Raw genomic sequence first — 18983 nt, 5'->3', positions numbered from 1 at the left:
TCAACTAATCAAAGCAATAGCAATAAGGCAGCACTTGTAAAAACCTAAAACAAAAGCTTCCTCAAACTGTCTGTAACCACACCAGTTCTACAGCATTAAGACTTTGCTAGCTCTTTTAATACAAGACCATTGTCTACAACAGCCATTTGCCATTTCACTTCCACCTCAGTCAAAAGCCACTTCTGCCCCCCAGACCCACCCTTCCATCTCAGAATTTTTTCCTCTCTCCATTACTATTTAAAATAATTAAACATACCTTTGAGCTCTATATGCATTTGGAAGATACCTGAAATGACAGATTCCATACAAAATTAAAACTATATTGTTAGACCACAGCTATTAATCCCTTTGTTTAAGGCAAGATACTAAACTTAGTTAAAAAAAATCAGTAGCAGAAGGACAAAATTATTGCCTACACACATGTCCCATAGAGGCCATAGTTTGATACACAATTATTTTTGCAACAGTCTAAGTTTTAGTAGCCTTCCTCTGTCCCCACTAAGCCTTCCCACCTCCACATCATTCCTCCCAGTTACACCAGTGCAATCACTGTGAGTGGCTCTGTGACAAACTGCATCAGGGAACTCATTTGGCTTAAACACCATCTTTTGTTTTAATTCTATTATTTTAACCCAGATCAGTTCCCTGTTCAGTTAGCCACACATGCAGCTGTGCCCACACAAGGAAGGGCACAATGCAAAAGTGGGAACAAACAGCTGGAACTGCTAGGAAAACATGATTGTCACAGTATAGAATAAGGCTCAGCTGGATGCACTCTTAAGTGCAAATATTTAAAAGCAGAGCAAAAGATGTTATTAGGATATCAAAACATAAATATTGCCAATTACTAGCATGACAGTGGGACCAGAAGTCACATCACTGCCACAGCAGGTAAGCAAAATCACAAACTCCCCACAAAGTATAGCCTGCTACGTGTAAAAGGCCCAGCATTTCACAAGCTGCTGTGCAGCGTGCACACAGTTTCCCTCCAGGAGCATGTTCCCAGGAACCTTCTCCTTGCATAACCTTTCACTCTTGTGAAATGTAGAAACCTGTACACCAAGAATTGGGCTTGCGTTTCCTGTAATTCAGAAACACTAAAATCAATTCAGCCAAGTTACAAGAGAAGAAAGGGTTATCTAGGAATGCTCCTACCCGGCTGTATATATCCCATCCAACCATCTTAAGAGTTCAATTTCCACTTTTTGTGAAAAGGAAATAAACAATGAGCATCCTGTCCAATCACTGCCCAAAGCCCATGTTACTAGCTTCAGAACATGATCCACCTTCTCCATTTTTTTTCTTAATACTATCTTCTTGGAAGCTTTATTTTTAGACGGAATCTTAGTCAACTGTGCTTAAACAGTCATAATTTAAAAATGCAGGAATCCAAAAATCTCAGCTTGGTTATTTTTGGCTGATTCAAAGTTGTAGCAAAAGTGCTGAGACTTTCTCCATAGTCTACATTCCTTTTATATTCCGTTAAGAGACCTCTCTTAGTAGCAGTGGCAGCAGTAAGTTGAATTTTGAGTAAGTCATACTCTTCACTATTAGCATTTTACCCCCACATGTTGCCTCACAAAGAACCACACAGAAGCTCCTCCTCTCCCCCCCACGTTAATTAGCCTGCTTTGGAAGCAACTACAAGCATTAGTGAAACTAATATTTATTTTTACCTAAGCAATACCTCAGCCCCACAGTTTCCTTTAAAAAAGTAGGGGGATCTCATCAAAAAAAAGCCCTAAATTAGTCAAATTCTTTTGTGCATGGATGAACAACAGGAAAGCAAAGCCTTGGGGCCTCTGGGGAGGAACCCTGTCCCTGCAGACCTACTCTGATGTGCTCGGGAGATAAGGCTCCATAGTGACACTTAAGGAAAGGCCTGCTCACATTTGAATTTCTGCATTCCTCAAGAACAATTCATGGCAATCACTAACTTTGCAGAGGAGCTACATGAAAGCTTTGGCCAATGAATGAGGGTCATCTGCTCTTTATCACAAGGGTAAACCTCATCCTGGCCAGTTTCTAACCTTTTAACCCTGTGAATTCTTAATTTGCACATGAATAATGGAATTCTTGCCAAGAGTGCAACCTTCAGCTTCCAGTTCCTAACTTTAGAAACCAAGACCTGATCTCCTTGTGTGTTCAAATCTTAAACTCTTGGACAGATTAAAGTTTTTGATTTCCAAATGCAACACTAAACATTACAATTCTGAAGCAAAAGATAAGCTTACTGGCAAAAGCCCTGACCAGGCAAAGTAAAAGAACATCCTCGCACCCTGCTGCTACCAGAGACTGAAGAGAGCATTTACTTTTTTCCTCCAAAGAAAGAATGCCCATTTAATGCCTATTCTCCACCTGTTTAATATGTATAGTTCCTTCTGTACCCTGACCACAAGGTAATTTGGCTTCACAGCAACCGACAACTGCTTCTAAACAAAATTATAAGCCTACAAAATCCCCCACAAGACTTCAATTTAGTTCACTTAAAATGTCTGCAAAGTTCAATCAACTCATGATAGCAGGCAGAAACACTGTAAAAATGAGATATAAAACTAATTTTGCACGTGTTTTATGTGCTTCATAATATAACGATACAAATTACTGCCTTATTTCACAGCTTTACAGTAAAGATGACATTCTGAAACAGGTCAGATTGGAACATAACTAAAAAGAAGAGACTGCTACATAGGATAACTTCATGTTTGGCCACCAGTTAACCACTTAATCGCTAAGTCAACAACACCTACTGTGATCATTATGGATCCACTATCTCTTCCAGTTTTCTCCAACTGCCATAGGAAACCTTTCAAGTATTCAAAGAAGAAAAAGAAACCTTTTGTCACAGTCTTACAGGGGAGGGGAGGGGAAAGGGGGGGAAAAAAAAAAAAGCAAAAAAAAAAAAAAGCTGCAAAACAAGAGTCTCACTCCACAGCATGCAATCTATTGGTTCACAACTCTTCCTTGCTGGAAAATCTTTCATTGCAAAAAAAACAAAATTAAACCATCTTTCTGGTGAAATAACGTGCATGCGAGAAACAAACATTTATAAGAGTTCAGTATGGTCCGAATAAAAGCAGATACTACAAGTGTATTACTATGCTGTACTACTATAGTGCTCTGTGCTATTCCAGAAGTTCTCCAATATGAAGCACAGAGCTCATCCTGCAATGTCTCAGATTTAAAATGGCCCTGAATTTTCCAGTCCTACACACAGAATCCATCAGCCACTGCTTTGCTTTATATTTATTCACGCCAACTAAAAAATTCCTATCCTCTTAAAAAAAGCTTTTCTTCAGTCTGTTTATTAACGGTGCTGACACTCTGAAACCTAATGATGTGAATTTAAATGTCAACAATATTAATACTTCATTTTTCATCATTTTATCAAAAGTATCAAGAACTGCTTGGTCTATTAAATCTGTATGCGAGTAAAATGTCGTGATACAAAGTAATAAGTAGCCAGGTTTTTGAAATCAAGAGTTTACAGATCAGCCTCTTACAGCATGTGAAAAACTCATCACTTGGAGCCACCTGCTTCCAGGCTGGTTTTCAACCACCCAACACTTTAGCTCACTGAACAAGGTATTTCATACCTTCCTGGTGTATCTTACGGACAGTTTTTATAATCAGTTCAGAAGCACACAGGGAAAAAAAAAAAAAACTAGCAAATGTTAACATTCAGACATTTTTTAATGTAAGCTAGCGTACCAATTGTGTTAACTAGTTTCAGACTAAATTTAGTAAAACTTGCAATTTACAATTAACATCAAGTTTCCATATAGGTACCAGTGCCACAGTTTTGTGCAACTTGCTACTAAGAACAGGGTTGAAGAGGTCAAAGGAAGCCTTTTCCTATTAGATTAAGTTCATCAGTTAAGTCCTATTATGGAGGGAACACGAGAAGACTACACAAACTGTGTACTCCCTGTAGTATACTTTCTTTGAGATGACTCCATGTACTTTTGGAAAGCAAAAAAGATAGTGTTGTAAAAGCAGCCTACTGGCAAAGCTCTGCACTGGCATGGAAAAAGGCATGGCATTCAGTTCCTAACACACATCTCTTGCCCAATATGTTTAAAGATGCCAGGAAAACGGAGGGCAACACACACTCAGGGTCAGACTGTTAGAGCCATAAAAGCACTTACACACAACTATTTCCTTCACCATTCATCCTGTAGTGGGGAGTCACCCTGGAAACAGGTCTCTTACTTCCTAGTGGAACCACATAACAGGCCCTTACGGTTAGCTCCAGAGTTCCAAAACGGACAGCACCCGCATCTGCTTGGCTGAACACACGTGTCAGAAAAGCAAGGGCTTGCTAATTTAACGTTCACAGTTGCCCAGAAAACCTTCTCCCTCTTTCCCCTCCCAAAGACAGCCATCTCTATTACCGTTCTGCCCTGCCCCAAGATAGCACAAAACAGCAGCAAGCTATTGAACAAGGAATAATAAATTTTTTTTATCAGATTTGTAGATAACCCTTGTAAGGCTGCCTGAACAGCACTTGAGAAACAAGACCCAGGACTTCTGTAGCAGGTTGCCAGCATGGCTGTGCACCACCACCTGCTCTGGAGACCAGTGACCCACATGAGCCACCCACACAAGGCACCACTGCCCAAAAGGTCTCAGAGGTGGCTGTGCCGCTCCTGCTACATCAGGGACTCAAAAGAGGGCCACCACAAGTTTTGCTCATAATCTTTACACATTTAAAAAGAAACAAAGGTTCTGCAGAATTGACTTGCTCTTTACTTTTATAATTTGTCTTTTCAGGTACACAATAAAAATGATAGGTTGTTGTGCATTGTTGAGGGACTTGCTGTCACAAACTCAGGAGCAGGTTAATAAACACAAGCTGGAACTTACTTGCTAGTGTGAGGTGGCTTTTTTGACTGAGAATCGCCCCGTATTTGTTCAGAGCTAAGCACTGGTAAAATCCTTCATCAGACAGCTCTCCTTTCTTTCCTTCCACCTCACTGATATATAACGAGCCATTGGATAAAGTGTAGATCCGTTCACTTTCAGATACTTTGCCTCCATTTTTCAGCCATGTAATAGTTATAGGAGCTTCACCACGGGCCTGGCAGTCTAAAACCACCGGATCCTTCCTTGAGACAGTAACATCCTGAGGCTCTTTCACAAAAAACAGTTCACTAAAGCACCACAGTCCTAAGAGAGAGAAAAACAAAGATGTTGCCTGTTAAGTACAGACATGCAAGTTACCCAGCGCACTTGTGAGCTGAGCATCATCGTGCTGAACCCACAGCACGAGGTAAAACTATCGTTATTACAGGCTCCGAGGTCTCTGAGCCCTCCAAACTCAGAACACACTGGGAAAACTGTGGTACTGACTTCGAGTGGAGCAAAGCCACCAGGCTGTAGAACAGCCAGGCGTTTGCCCCCTGGTTTTCAGGGGCATTGTGTCAAGGAGCGAGAGAACCAAAGCCTTCAACGCCCGCGCAGCCATCGCCACAGCGCAGCGCGGGAGGCCCCGGGCGTCGAGGTGAGCAGCGGCCACCCCCGCGGGGCCGGCCGGGCGGCGGGCACGGGGAGCCGGCCCGGTGCCGCCGCCAGCCCCGCGGCGGCGGGGGCTGCCACGCAGGTGCGACCGCTGCTGCTGCCGGGGCAGCGCCGCCCGGGGACCCGGGGCGCCCGAGCCGCTCGCTAATTTTACAAGCCTGCCAAAGGAGCCGGAGCGGGGCGAGTCGTAAAAGGCTAATTTTACAAGAAATCGTTAGCGAAAGCAAGCCCCTCGCCGGCCGGCGGCGGGGCGGCAAACGGCCCGTCGCCCCTCACCGCCCGCCCGGGGGCGCCTCCCGCCCCGGCCCCTCAGAGCCCCCCCAGCCCCGCTCGCGAGGGCCCGAGCGCGTGGCTCACTAACGGCCGCCCGTCGCCGGAGGAGGTGGTGAGGAGCCACCCGCCGCACGCGCGCAGGAGCGAGGCCCCGCGGCCCGCTCGCGCCCCCTGCCGGCGGGGCGGGGCGCCCGGCAGCCCCCTCCGCGCCGCCCGCCCCGTCGCGGCGCGGCGCGAACAAAGCGCGGGGCCGGGGCCGGGGCCGGTTCCCGCTCCCGCTCCGGCCGGTCCCGCCGATGCCGGATAAATAACACCACGTGCGGCGGAGCGGGGCCGGGGCGCGGGCGGACAATGGGCCTTCGGGGCGCGGGGCGGGCGGACTCACCTGGCAGCGGGAGCAGCAGCGCCCGCAGCAGCGCCCGCGGCAGCGCCCGGCGGCGGAGCGGCGCCATTTAGCGGGAGGCGGCTGGCATGCCCGGCCGGCCGCCGCGAGAGAGACCGGTCAGCGGGCGAGGGGAGGAGACAGGGGACGGACGGAGCGGCCCCGGCGCGCCCGTCCCGGCCCTACTCTCCGCATCTCGTCTCCATTGGCCTTTGGGAAGGAGAGGGGCGAGGGGCAGGGCCGGGCGCGGGGCGGAGGGAGGGACGCCGCTGGACGGGGCGGGCCGCGGGGCGGGGGGGGCCGCGGCGGACAATACCCCGGGGCGGGGGGGGGGGGGGCGGCAGGACCCGCCAGCCCCGCGCACGAGGGGCGGCGGGCTGCGGCGCCATCTGGGCCGGTCACGGCCGGGCCCGACCCCCGCCCGGCTGAGCGCTGCCCCGGAGCCGCGGCCTCTCCCGGACGGCGGCGCCTCGGACAGCGCCGGCACCCGACGGGAGCTCCCCGCGGGCTGACCGGGACAGCCCCGAGCCGGCCCGGCTCTGCCAGCTCCGGTGTTTCGCGGGCAGGGGCTGAGCCCCTCCGGCCGGGGCAGGAGCTGCCGGCCATGCCTTCCCCCAGGGCGCAGGGTGCGCCCGGACACCACAAACCGCAGCGCGCTCCTCGCCGCTGTGGCGAGCATCTGCAAAACGTGCACTGAGCCAGAGCCAGCTTTACCAAGGGTCTGTGCCAAAACTAGAGATGCCCACCCAGGGCATCCAACCGCTGGAGGTGCTTAGCCCGAGCCCCATGCAGCGGACCCTGCAGTGCCCGGTGCAGGTGCAGTGGTGCCCAGGTTTGGCAGAGCACTCCAAGCGCCGGTGAAGCTGGCTTTCCCACGCATGCAGACTAATTTTTGAATGCAAGGATGGGAATTGATCGGAAACAGAATGCCATTTTGTCAATGGTTCTCACTGACCCCTTCATACAGCACTGATAAAACCGCTTCCAGATGGCCGTGCGGGGCAGTGCTCTGCTGCTGAGGATGAGCTGCCCTTTGCTTGTCTCCACCAGCAAGCAGACATAAGTTTACATCTGCCTCGACTCCAAAATGTAGCTTGCTGAAATGCAACCTAAACTGTAAACGTAAGTCTTGAGAATCATCCTGTCAACACCCTGTGGATTATTTGTATGGGAGATATCATCAAATCAAATGCTGCCACTATCATTTAAGCTTTCAGCTTCACCCGTGATTTTACTCCATGCTTGTAGCCAGTGATTTCTAAGCCCTTTTTTGTCTGTTCAGAGTCCTAGTTTCTAAAGTTACCATGTAGGAAGGCATCTTCTTACTCAGCAGATTTGCCCCCTGTTTGCATTCATTGTGAGAGCTGCTGACTTCAGTGACAGGCAAGTTTTTACTGCTTTTTGTTCCTGCCAGCACTGCAAAGCTCACAGAGCCAGGAGCTGGCAGCCAAACTTGGTCCCTTCTGCTGCATCATCACCGGGACTGGCTACAGCCTCAGTCGGTAACTCCTCTGAAAGCCTTCAGGAGAAAATCAGAGCTATCTAAACACGACGTAAGCCATAGTTTGACCTATATCACCTTCCTTACTTGTCAAAAATACACGAGCAGAAGAACTCAGCTTGGTCTGATCTTAGGATGAGTTTTTAAGAAAGGTAATTAGGAAAGATTTGCTCTACATGCAAATCAGTTACCCAAAAGGCATCCAGGCAGTTTCACAGTCACTTTGCAGAGCAAAACCGCACGTGCACCACTTTGGTGTCCAAATAGGAGTAAATATAGCAACAGGATCCACTTTACCCAGTATTTTCAAATTTTCCTCAGTGTTTTACTTTATCCAGTCACAAAAGTGTGAACAATGAACAAAGTATCACTTACAAGCCATTTTGTTTATCTTATTTTTGAGTATTAACGATTAAACGTTCGTTCTTTCTTGTGGCAAACTGACGACTTCCATCTGCAGCCCATGCTGGTACTGTACTCTCTCCTGCTAAACTCTGGTTGATCAGTGACCTGAATTTGAGATTTCCTAGCGGACCTCACCACATCTAGAAGACAAACACACCAACAGGGGATGCATTACCCGGTAACATTTTTATGCCATGTGCTTTGGTCAATTGGTGGAGAGGCTGAAACTGTCCCTGGTTAGACGTAATGTTATTTCCCTGCAACCCTTTGCTCTGCGCAGCAGGGCGCTGCTTCCCTTAGGCACGAGCGGGCGGCTGTGCCGGCAGTACTGCCAAGTGCTGGACACTACCCCACCCATCCCAGGACGGACACCTCCTTGCCCAATTCCCTGTCCCTTTTTGAAGCAGGAGGTGGTCCTAGCGGACCAGGGGACAAAAAAAGCTGACAGAGAGCGAGCAAGTTGTAGTCCTACTTGTGGGCTGGTTTCCATTAGCTGTGTCATCTGTGCTCACTGCTGTATTCTGCTGTGGCGGGGAAACTGCTTTACCGTCTCCCTGGACTACACTGTGCCAGCAGGAGGTTTTGACTCATGAGATCAAATGCAGTATTTGTCTTAAATGGCTTAACAAAGAAAAATGCTTCCCGCTGGAGCACTCGTTGTGCTGGGTATGGGCAGCTGCAAACACCAATATTTCCATTTCCATATTTCTGTTGAGCAAAACAAGTAATAAATTCCTTACTAGAATTAAGCAGTCCTGTAACTAGATGAGCATAAACTCTCCCTCCTTAATTTGTCAGAAGTCATTATTTTAACACGTTTTCCAGCAATTAATTGGATTAGAGATAGTGCAGACTTGTGATAACATACCTAAATTCATACTTCACTGCAAGCTGATAAACCCATTGAACCACAGTTTAAAGGCAGTGCCAGCCATAACTTTGTCAAATACACCATGTTAGCAAATGTAGTGCCAATAAACACAATTATCTACTTGGCTAACCATCTCACAGAAGCATTATCTTGAGAAAACCAGAATGGCAGTCCAGGATGAGTACAAGATATTGCCAGCCAACATAAACAAATCTATGCCTCCTTTGCTGCAGGGCAGCAATTTTTCTTCTGTCACCAACAAAGACTTTTTTGCTTGACTCGATCTGTATTTTTGGCATATGTGGGAAACTATGCAACCTTCTCCAGTTTTTGTGGTTCTTTTCAGACTCATATAAACTCTTTTCAATGCTTTCTCTTAGATTTTGGGGTCTGCAAACAAGCTGCACACATCTTTCAAAGAAATAATAACTCATAATACTTCAGCAGTCAGCTCCTCAATGCCTTAAAACCCAAGTCAGTAGTAAGAAGAGCTCTCTTTGAAGTGCTACCAACAGCTGGAATAACAGCATGCTGCCCAGGTTGCTGTCTGTAAAGAACCTGATTTACCTTACGCTGCATTTCATCTTCAGCCTCAGCCCTGGCAAGCCCAGTTTAAGTTTCCTGAAAAGAAAGATTTTAAAAATCAGATTAACATGAAGAGATCTAGCTCAGGGCTTTGCTCCACTGCTGTTCTTGGGGGGGGTGTCAGCTGTCAATCCATCCAGGACTGCTAAACTGGGCTGGGGCCATAAAATCCAGAATTTTGGTCCCATTATAAACCAGCAAGAAGAGAGGGGGACTTTCCAAAGGAGAATGAGTCTCATGACCATGGTGTTTATACACTTTGTCTGAAGTGTTACCAACATCTCTAGAAAGGGAACAAAGAGGCAGGACTCTTCCCTGGGATGGAACACAGCAGCCTCAGGAAAAGGAAAGAAGCTGAAAATTCACCTGTAACTGGAGCTTCCCACAGTGAACTCTGTATTTATGAGATCTCTGCAGCCACAAGCCCAGGGTGGAGAATGCGGTTTCTTTCCAGGTTAGAATAAGACTTTTCTGGTGTTAGACCATTTACATTTCTTTCAGCTTAAACCAGAAACAATTCAGTTTGGTCTATTGTCAGTTTTGCACTGAGCTTTTCGGCTCTACCTGAGAAAAAAGAATAACACCACATTAGCTCTCTCATCCCTGTGGTCTGGGAAAAGCCATCACAGCAGCATGGATGGTGTTTGGCATGGCCACAAACTGCCCAAGCTGGGTGCCCACATGCTGCCGTGTCCTACCTGACCTAACAAGCTCAGATACGGGATAGTGGCTTTGCCCACATGATCCATTCCCTGGTTTGGCTTCGCACAGCTCTGCTCTAACACCGTAACGTCGTGGGGCAGAAAACGATAGGGATGAGCACCCATAGGTGGGAAACGAGAGGTGGGGAGAGAGCTGCTTACAGCAGTTTAAGTGTCCCCATTGCCACATGTGCAATCACAATACTATCCTCAAATAGCTACAGCCTATAAGAGGTGTATAAGAGATGAAGCCCACATCTATTTTCAAACCAACATCATATAATCATCATCCCAGTCCCCCCACTGCTCCCAGCCCCACAGGCTCAACCCTTCCCTGCTACCAGTGCCAGGTCCCAGCTCACCCTCCACCCCCACCAGCAGGTCACCGCAGGAGCTGTCGGGTGTCACTGCTGGCATGAGGAAAACTGTAGCGACAGGCACCCGGGGCGGAGGAGAGGGTACAGTCACCACGGGCAGCTTAGCACGGCTGTGGCAGCATTGGAGCTGCGGTCATTTTTCAGGGCAGGCTGAGAGCAGTGGTAATTGCCGGAGCCCTATTAACTGCAGGGGAATTACGGCAATTTGCACCGGCTCAGCTCTGCCTTCAGCCAGTGGAGTCCTCAAAACCCAGCTAAAAGGCTGCCACGTCGCTGCGCTCCCGGCAGGGTGTCATTAACCCTTCTTCTCAGGGAAGCCCCTTTTTTCTTTACAGTTCTTGCTCTGAGTGTTTTTGATCTGGTGTCACTGTAGGCATGTTTAGACACTTTCTTGTTTCTCATGCCAAACTCCCGACCCAATTACAACTGTATTCACAGATTTGCAATATGTTAAGCTAACTCTATTAAGACCCACCATACAAATGTTTACTTTTGGCACATTTGGTCACTTAGTGGATTCTTGCTTCATTTTGAACCTGTGTACAGTTGCCATCTCCACTGCCTTCTCAAAGGAGATTCACTCCTTCCATGAGCAGATGGGCAAACACACCTTGGGCTGAGCCCTTGGGATGCTAATGGACTTTCTCTCCAGGGAGCCTTCCTGTACAGGAAAAGCACAACTCCTTGACAAAGGGATTTTAACACAGATCTCATCTGGTTATAAACCAACAAACACCGAAGTGGAAGGAGTACAATTATTTGCCACACTAGCATTTTTTTTTTCCTTCCAGCCACCTTCCACAATAGTGCTCCACTGGCCCAAATCGGTGGGTGCACCTCGGCTGGGTTGTTTCACAGTGCCCCAGAGGCAGCCTCCAGACATTTACCCCCACCCCTGAAGGCTTGTCACACCAGAATGAAGAGGGACCCTGCCATGAATTTCAGCAGGAGAAAGAGGACACCCCAACATCCTCCCCCACTGCTGGAGATAACCGCAGGCAGTTTGGAGGAGTAACCTCACAGGGATCTGGCAAAGTACATTTCCTCGCTCTTCCATGCCTGTTCGCTGCTGCTGGAAGGTGTGAAAAATACCTAAGTGGTTTTGGTCAGTCACTCTGCTGTTTCCTACATGCAAGCCATCAGGTCTTCTCGGTACTTTTAACAAACTACACAGCTACTGCTACAGAAAGAGACAGTACACACCTGAGGGCATACCTGATCCGAGATGCACTCTTCCCCTTACACAGAGTGTAGAGCTCTTATGGTGTGGTGTTTGGGTTTACCAGTGCTCCGTGCTCTCTCTTCTGGCCCTCATGCCACAGCTGATGCTCCTCCACCTGCAGTGAGCTCCTCCGGACACCTAACCTGCCAGAAAACTCTTCCTTTTTTTCAGTAGAGCTTGTTTTCTCCTGGTTTATCTCCCTAACTTGTCTCTTTGTAGTGTAAAATGAATGGTGAAATACCCAGGGTTGCAACTTGCAGCTGAAGGTATGGCAATAGCATGGGACAGCGGCTGCCCTGACTCAGTCAGCCAAATCACCATGAACGTTTCCCAGGCCAGGGCAGCCTCCACACCTCTGCCGTGCCACCTTGGGCTCTCACAGAAGGTGCTGAGCACCATTTACTTCCTCTGACCTCAGGGATGCTCAGCACTCCTGGGAGGTAAGCCCTTGGTGCTCACCTGGCTTGGGACCAAAGTGACAGCAGACAGGCAGCCACAGCTGGAATCTGCACACTGAAACACATGGAATAACTTCATTAAGGGTTTATGCATATGTGGAAATCACAGCGAGGAGCAGGAACGGCCAGCAGGTGGAGAAGAGCTGCCCCATAAACTGCATTTGCAATGTATGTATATTTTTAATTGGGTCAGTACAGTCCCCTCTCTCAACCCTTTCCTCAGTAAGAAAACAAAACAAAATCCTGGACATGCTGCAGTACTGTACTCTGATGTTATCATCTTCCATAAATCAGTGTTAATACACTGGGTCGATACAATAAGTATCAGACCAATAATAACTGAACAGAAAGAAAATACCTCCTAGGTTACCACTTTCTATGTTTGAATCTACAAAGGAATCTTTTGAACCTTCCAGACAGAGTCAGCTTTTTGTTAGTGTCTTTCTTGCTTATCATGATGACCCACTGTTCTGCAGCTATTTGTTTAGCAACAGGCATGAAATATGGTCCCCTTTCATCCCTGTATAAGTTACCTTCATTCTGCTGTTACAACAGGAAATACGCAAATCATTTCTGCCTCTTTTCCTCTATATGTTTGCAATCAGGAAACGATTACTGGAAATAAAATAAATGAAAAATGAGGCAAGTCAGAGGCTGACTAGCAGTTGGACATACTGCTGAATATACCATGCTACAGATATATCTATTTATTTTTGCTGTGAAAGACTGCAGCCCTTTCCTTTGTCTTTGCATTCTCAGCTTGTTAACAATGCGGTCTGTCCTCTTATCTACAATTTATCCCAAGGAACTATTAAAAAGAAGGATTGGAGGAGGCTTCCTGCTGCTCTTGTCCCATTTCATCTCACAGAGACATAAGGAATTGCTGGTCAGGGAGAGGCCACTTGGCCAAAGCAGCCTGTGCCCCATAGGTTTATCTCCTTGCTGCCAGCGCAGCTCCTTCCAGTGCGCTGCCCTGTCACGGGAGAGCGATCGCCTCTCAGGAGTGTGAAGATAAACAGATTTGAAGCCTTCAAGGCATGTTCCCAGCACCTCCTCCCCCTCACATGCACACAGGCTTGTCTTGCAAACGCCCCCGCGCACAACATGGCTTTCAGGACGGATACCAAGATGTTTGAAGGGCCACGTGAAGCTGTGACTTATACCAGAACGGCTTTATGAAGAATTCGGGCTGAACCGCTAAAGGCAACACCCTGGTGCAAGGAGCAAGTCAAGGGGGGGCGAACCGAGGGAAGCCAAAAGCTGGGCAGCACAGGGGTGATTTCTTTTGATGCGGAAATTACTGCCTCCATCAGCTGCAGTCACTGGGATTTTATCTCAGCTGGGCTGCAGGAGTCACTTGGGAGCCCACGGGAATTTCTCATTTTTTAGAGGCTCTGGAAGAGCTGTCTGCCCGCTGCTGGACAGGAGCTGAAGGCAGGAGGCATGTCTGGGTCACGGTGCCCTGCACGGCCCAGGGCACTAAGGGGAAATGGAGCAGCCCACCCCAATTCCTCTTTCCCACACGTTGTTACTGACCTGGCTCAGGTCTCTGTCTGGCCCCTGCCCAGGTGCAGCAGGGCAGGAGGAGGAGATCAGAGGCTCTGTTGGAAGCACATCTACAGGCACCCTCAGTTTGTTTGATGCAATTCAGCGCTTTGCAATTTGCAGTGCCTGTGTTGGGGTGCCATAAGAGCTTGCATGGCCAAGCGATGAAACAGATCAGAGAACTGATCCCAACGGAAATAACTTGGGGGGAGAAATACACGTAATTTTTTGCTGGAATCAAGTCCCTGGCTGAGTTTAGTATGTGGCATACACAGATGTGTCTGCATAGTGCATCAGGAGGGAAACCAGCAGTTAAGGCTGCTGGTAGTATAACCTGGTTTCAGCTGTGCTGCTATCCAGTATCTAGTCATTCCCCCAGGATTATGTTTGCTAAATGCTAAATACCATTTTGCTGTCATTTATGTTCATATACCTCTAGAAGGTCACAGTGGCCAAATGCTTGGCACTGGGCAAATAATACAGACATGGAATACACACCATGTGCATGCCAAAATGTTCACCCTAAGTAACTAGGAAAAGAAACGTGGGGGGTGGAGTTTTATGGCAAGTTAGTGAGTGAAATTGGCCTAATGTGCCCAGTTGAGGACCAGGCCAGTGCAAGTCACAGAGGGGAAATCTCATCTGGAGCGGCTGAGGCCACAGGGGCATCCCATTCAGCATCAGCAAGCTGTTGCAGCATTGAAAGCATGCTGCCTTAGAGAAAAGAAAACCTCCAACATGCAGAGAGCAGTCCAAATCCTCCCCCGAGTATTAAAACTCCTACTGGCTTCAGGAGGGTCAGAGGTGGACAAATGCCCTTTCCAAGGCACCCTGAGCAAGCTGCAGCCCCCTCCCCGTTAACACCTCCAGTGCGGGATACCCCGAGTCACACCCTGCAGCTCAGCTCCCCGTCACATCCCATCCCTGCTGCAGCTGCAGCCCCAGATCAACCCACTTAGCTGTTCAGTCTTCAAGTTAGAGACAGCGTGATTAGGATTAATTTCTTTCTACAGTGAGAGACCAACTGATTCAGCCTACTTGCACCTTAAGATTCAATTAAATAGGTAGACTTTTTCCAGTACAAAAAAAGTATTTACATGACTGAAATGTTGTTCGCTTTCCTAATTCAGGTTTACGTAAGTGTGCAAAAAATTTCAACTTCACCTCTTTTTTATCTTTAAAAAAATTGTAGACATTATATAATGGAAAATTTGATCTTAGAATGGTTTACAGTCAGACTTTGAATTCTCAGTGTGGAGAATAGTAAAAACAAATTATTTTGAAAAAAGGCATAATTTTTAGCTACATGTTAATAGAGCTCAACTATATCATTTTTGACTTGGATGAAGCAGCACCTTTTATGTTTTGATAGCTAACTTTTAATTACACTAAGAGAAGTGCAGTTGTAACGCTCTGATAAAGCACAGAGAATTATTTTTTACTAACCTGTGAAGTAATTATTCTGTGGGTCTTCAGCACAGGACATACATGATTGCTTAATACTTTTCGCACAGGATGCCTATAATTATTGGACTGAGACCCAACACAAGAATGAAGAGCTTCTCAGTCCCCTGTTTTCTGGTCCATTTCTGTAAGCCTACACAGAAAGGAAGGCATTTATTTAAAACTCTGCATTACAGCGAGTAATAGTGCATGAACAACTAATTAGGAATAAATCTATTAAGGATGGACAACTAATTGCTGGGCAGCAATTCATAGAATGGGGGGGACTCATAACTCCACCAAACACTTTCCACAAGTGAATTTATTTTATAATGTATCATAACTAGAAAATAACGTGTTATAGCTATTCAAAGTAAAGAAAATATATTCATAGAAAGCACAGCTTCAGCTAGAGAGTAATTTCTAAGCTCTTCTGTACAGCAGCCACCCAGAAACTCTCTTACCTGGGCAAAGGAAGAAAGCAGGTTTTCAGGACAAAGGGATGGCACGGCATGGCAAGGGTAACCTCTATTAAAGTGGCATAGTTTGTCATATCTGACAACCCGCTGAAGAAAGTTATCACTAGTTAAGGGCCTGACCCCGCATTCCTTAAGTTGACAAAAATCCCTTTGAAGTCAATGAAGCATCCTGCTCAGATAACTATATCAGGATTTGGCAATTAATGAAAACTTTTAATTTCTTAAGTAGATTATAAAAGGTTTTCCCTGAAAAACAACTATTACATGTTACTCACAGCATCTCCTCGGCCGTGTGGGTTTGTTTCCGGCAGCTCTTGTAGCACAGTCGCTGTTTCTCACTAACGAGGAATTACCAAAAGTCAGAACCACATTGTTTTCTATTTGCATTGATCTGCCTTAAGTGTTCTTCTCCAGCTGATGTCTAGCTGAAGGTTTTGACAGCTTTGCATTCAAAAGGTCAGTAAGCAGTCCTCAGGGCAATTTGATTTAAACCTTTAGCATTTTGCACACTCCCAAGCAGCAGTGCATAGTAGGGCATGTGTGTTCACAGCCTCCGAAAGGTCATACTTCCCAGCCCTCAAAACAAAACCCAAGTCAGAAATATTTCAGCTTGTAGAAAATATCAGAAAAGCTATCAGACAATTATGAAAACATTTTCCACTAAATTAAACTCAAAAGGGCTTAAGAAAACCAAATTGTGATGTATGTTTTTAGACTGTGGGGTATTTCAACAGAAAGTTTTACGTTCTGTCGCATTTAGGAAGGCTGTCTGATCTGTCTTTCCTCAAGAGGCGTGCTCACTTACTTAATGTCTCTTCAGGTTTTCCAAGCTGCTTTGCCTCCCCCCTCCCCGAAATCCCAAGCCTCTCTCTGGGATGAAAACCTGAAACCTACAATGCAGAATTTGTTTGAAGTCTCATTAAGCAAGAAACCTCAAATTAAGGACAGCTCAGCAAAACAAAACATTTTTCTGTAGAGTCACGTGGATGTAAACCAAGCATTACATGGAAGTTCTCCCTCATTATCCCCTTTGCAAGCTGTTTGTATTCTGATTAGCGTGCTAATGATATATGTTCCACACAGAAAAAGCAATTAAGTCTCCATTTCAAAGAGAAATGATTTAGTATAAGAGTACCAAAGCTTGTGCTTGCATCTCCTACTGATTTTGTGATGCTGCAGAGCAATACGGCAGCTGTTAAATGCTGAATTCCCATTTATAACTATGGAAGATGGTAGGTGTTGGTTGCCTTTTAAATGTATAGACGTTTCAATAAGGTGCTTCTATGGCACCAGAGGTATGGATTCTTGGCGGTGGTCTAACTGCAGATAAATAAGTAAGCTCCTCTTAGTTCACATCATAAAAACTGCACATTGATTCCTTTAAAGAAATTGTTCATTAAAAAGGGGAGATATTAAAACAAACGGACTTCCCAAAAAAAGCAGAATCTCCTACAAAGGAAATAATTTGGTAAGACCCTATGTGAAGAATCCAAGCACCACGGCAAACTAATTAATGAGAAACAGAAAGGAAAACACAAACGAACAGGCAGCATGAAGAACAACAGACAGAAGAGCCCGGTCTCCTAACAATCAACATTCTTTCTGACCACACAGGAAATAAGTAAAACGAAAACAGTATTTAAAACTACACATAATCAGTTTTAATTACTTCATATGTGTTCTAGCATGTTATCATCATAATTATGCAATACCCACCCTAGGGAACTGATAAGGTTATCAAATATTCGCTAAGTAACATTGAAGTCGCACTGAAAAAAGCACACAAGAAAAAAAAGGAAATCTGTGCTGATCCAGGGCACGTTTCACGTTGACAGTATGTCAGAGGCATCTGTGGATTTCAATGAGACACACGCAGATTTTTGTAAAGACACCGTCAGTTAGTGAAACAGCACCAAACCGTGCTATGGATTTACAGAACAGACCAAATGCCAAGGCACAAGGTAGCTTGCAAAGTAAGTTTCTGTATGAAACAATGAGGTTAGAGAGGGAAAAATAGGATAGAGAAGGAAAACGAGTAGCCTGCACTCATATATTTTGCCTAGGTTTGATGCGTAAGTACTCAACCCTGTCTCTAGTAAAAAATAGTTTGTTTAATATGCTACAGATGTGACTTATAAATAAATGATTTTTGATCGCTATTAAAGTCATGTGTCCTTCAGGCAGCAGAAGTGAAGCCTCAGTGGCACTTAAAAGAAATGATTGGTTTAGCCTCCCACTAACCCACAGCTCTGCCTCATGATGCAAAGAACGCTTAAGAATCACCTGTACCACCTCGAGAAGTGAAAGATTTGATACAAATAACGCCCAGCCTAAAAATCTGTCAGTTGACAGAAATGAATTTTGAAGAAAAACCCACAGCCCCCACTGCCCCAAACCTCCAAGTTGTTGTTGCGTGCTTCTTGTTCCTACCTAGGCTCGTTTCTGTGACACCAGGCTGCAAAGCGTTTCCACAGACTCGATAACCTTTGGAGTAGACGTGGAATTTTAGAGAGAGACAATTTCAGACCAAAACCCTTTAAAGCCAATACAAATCAAATTATTGACATCGACTGAAAAATCTAAGAAAACCTCACCCACAGCAGTCTAAGTAGACCTTTGAATTATAAACAGTTTATACTGCAAGCCTTCGTTGAGGTTAATCTATATACTTTACCTTTTTGAGGCTAAATAAATAATTCACTTCTTTGACAGCACCGTATTTATTTATTCAGAAACAGAAACACCATTCACTGTATAACAGTAATAATTAATACACAAGCAAACGTCACCACCGCCCTTATCGCACACGAAACAGAAGCGGTTTAACTTCGCCAGAAACGTTAAGCCCCTGACGACCCCCCGCGGTTTCCCGCCGCCGCGGGCCGGTGGCGGCCCCGCCCCCCGCGCGCAGCTCGCGGCAGAAGCGCCCCCCTGCGTCCCGCCCGCGGCACAGGCGGGGCTCGGCCCCGCGCCGGCGCCACCTGGCGGCCTCCCCCCGCAGCGCCGCGGCAGCGCGGCCGGGGCAGCCGGGCCGGGCCGGGCCGGCAGCCGGCAAGCGGCTCATGCCTCCCCTTCAAACAGAGTTTCTTCACAGATCTATGCTTTTTAACCAGGTCTGCACAACATCTCTTACCAAATGTCAACCCTGTGTACTCCTTTTCACAACAGATTGGTGCAGTTAGCTCTTACCTACCTGGGAAATTTGTCTGCCTTACCCCTCC

The 18983-nt window shown here is 46.6% G+C and overlaps 1 protein-coding gene across 1 annotated transcript in view; it reads right to left on the bottom strand.

The window, feature by feature from the left end:
• PRTG (protogenin) overlaps nt 1-6245 on the bottom strand; it is a gene marked incomplete at both ends in the record, with an annotated part of 89113 nt that extends 82868 nt beyond the window's left edge. The window contains 2 exons of the mRNA XM_082322050.1: nt 4867-5169; nt 6179-6245. Coding sequence (XP_082178176.1) covers nt 4867-5169; nt 6179-6245 — 370 coding nt within the window. The remainder of the gene's footprint in view (nt 1-4866; nt 5170-6178) is intronic.
• Nucleotides 6246-18983: the final 12738 nt, after the last annotated feature.

Source organism: Platalea leucorodia (genome assembly GCF_965183815.1).
Source record: "Platalea leucorodia genome assembly, chromosome: 9".
Lineage (NCBI taxonomy): Eukaryota > Metazoa > Chordata > Aves > Pelecaniformes > Threskiornithidae > Platalea > Platalea leucorodia.
This window is presented reverse-complemented; position numbering and strand designations above follow the sequence as displayed.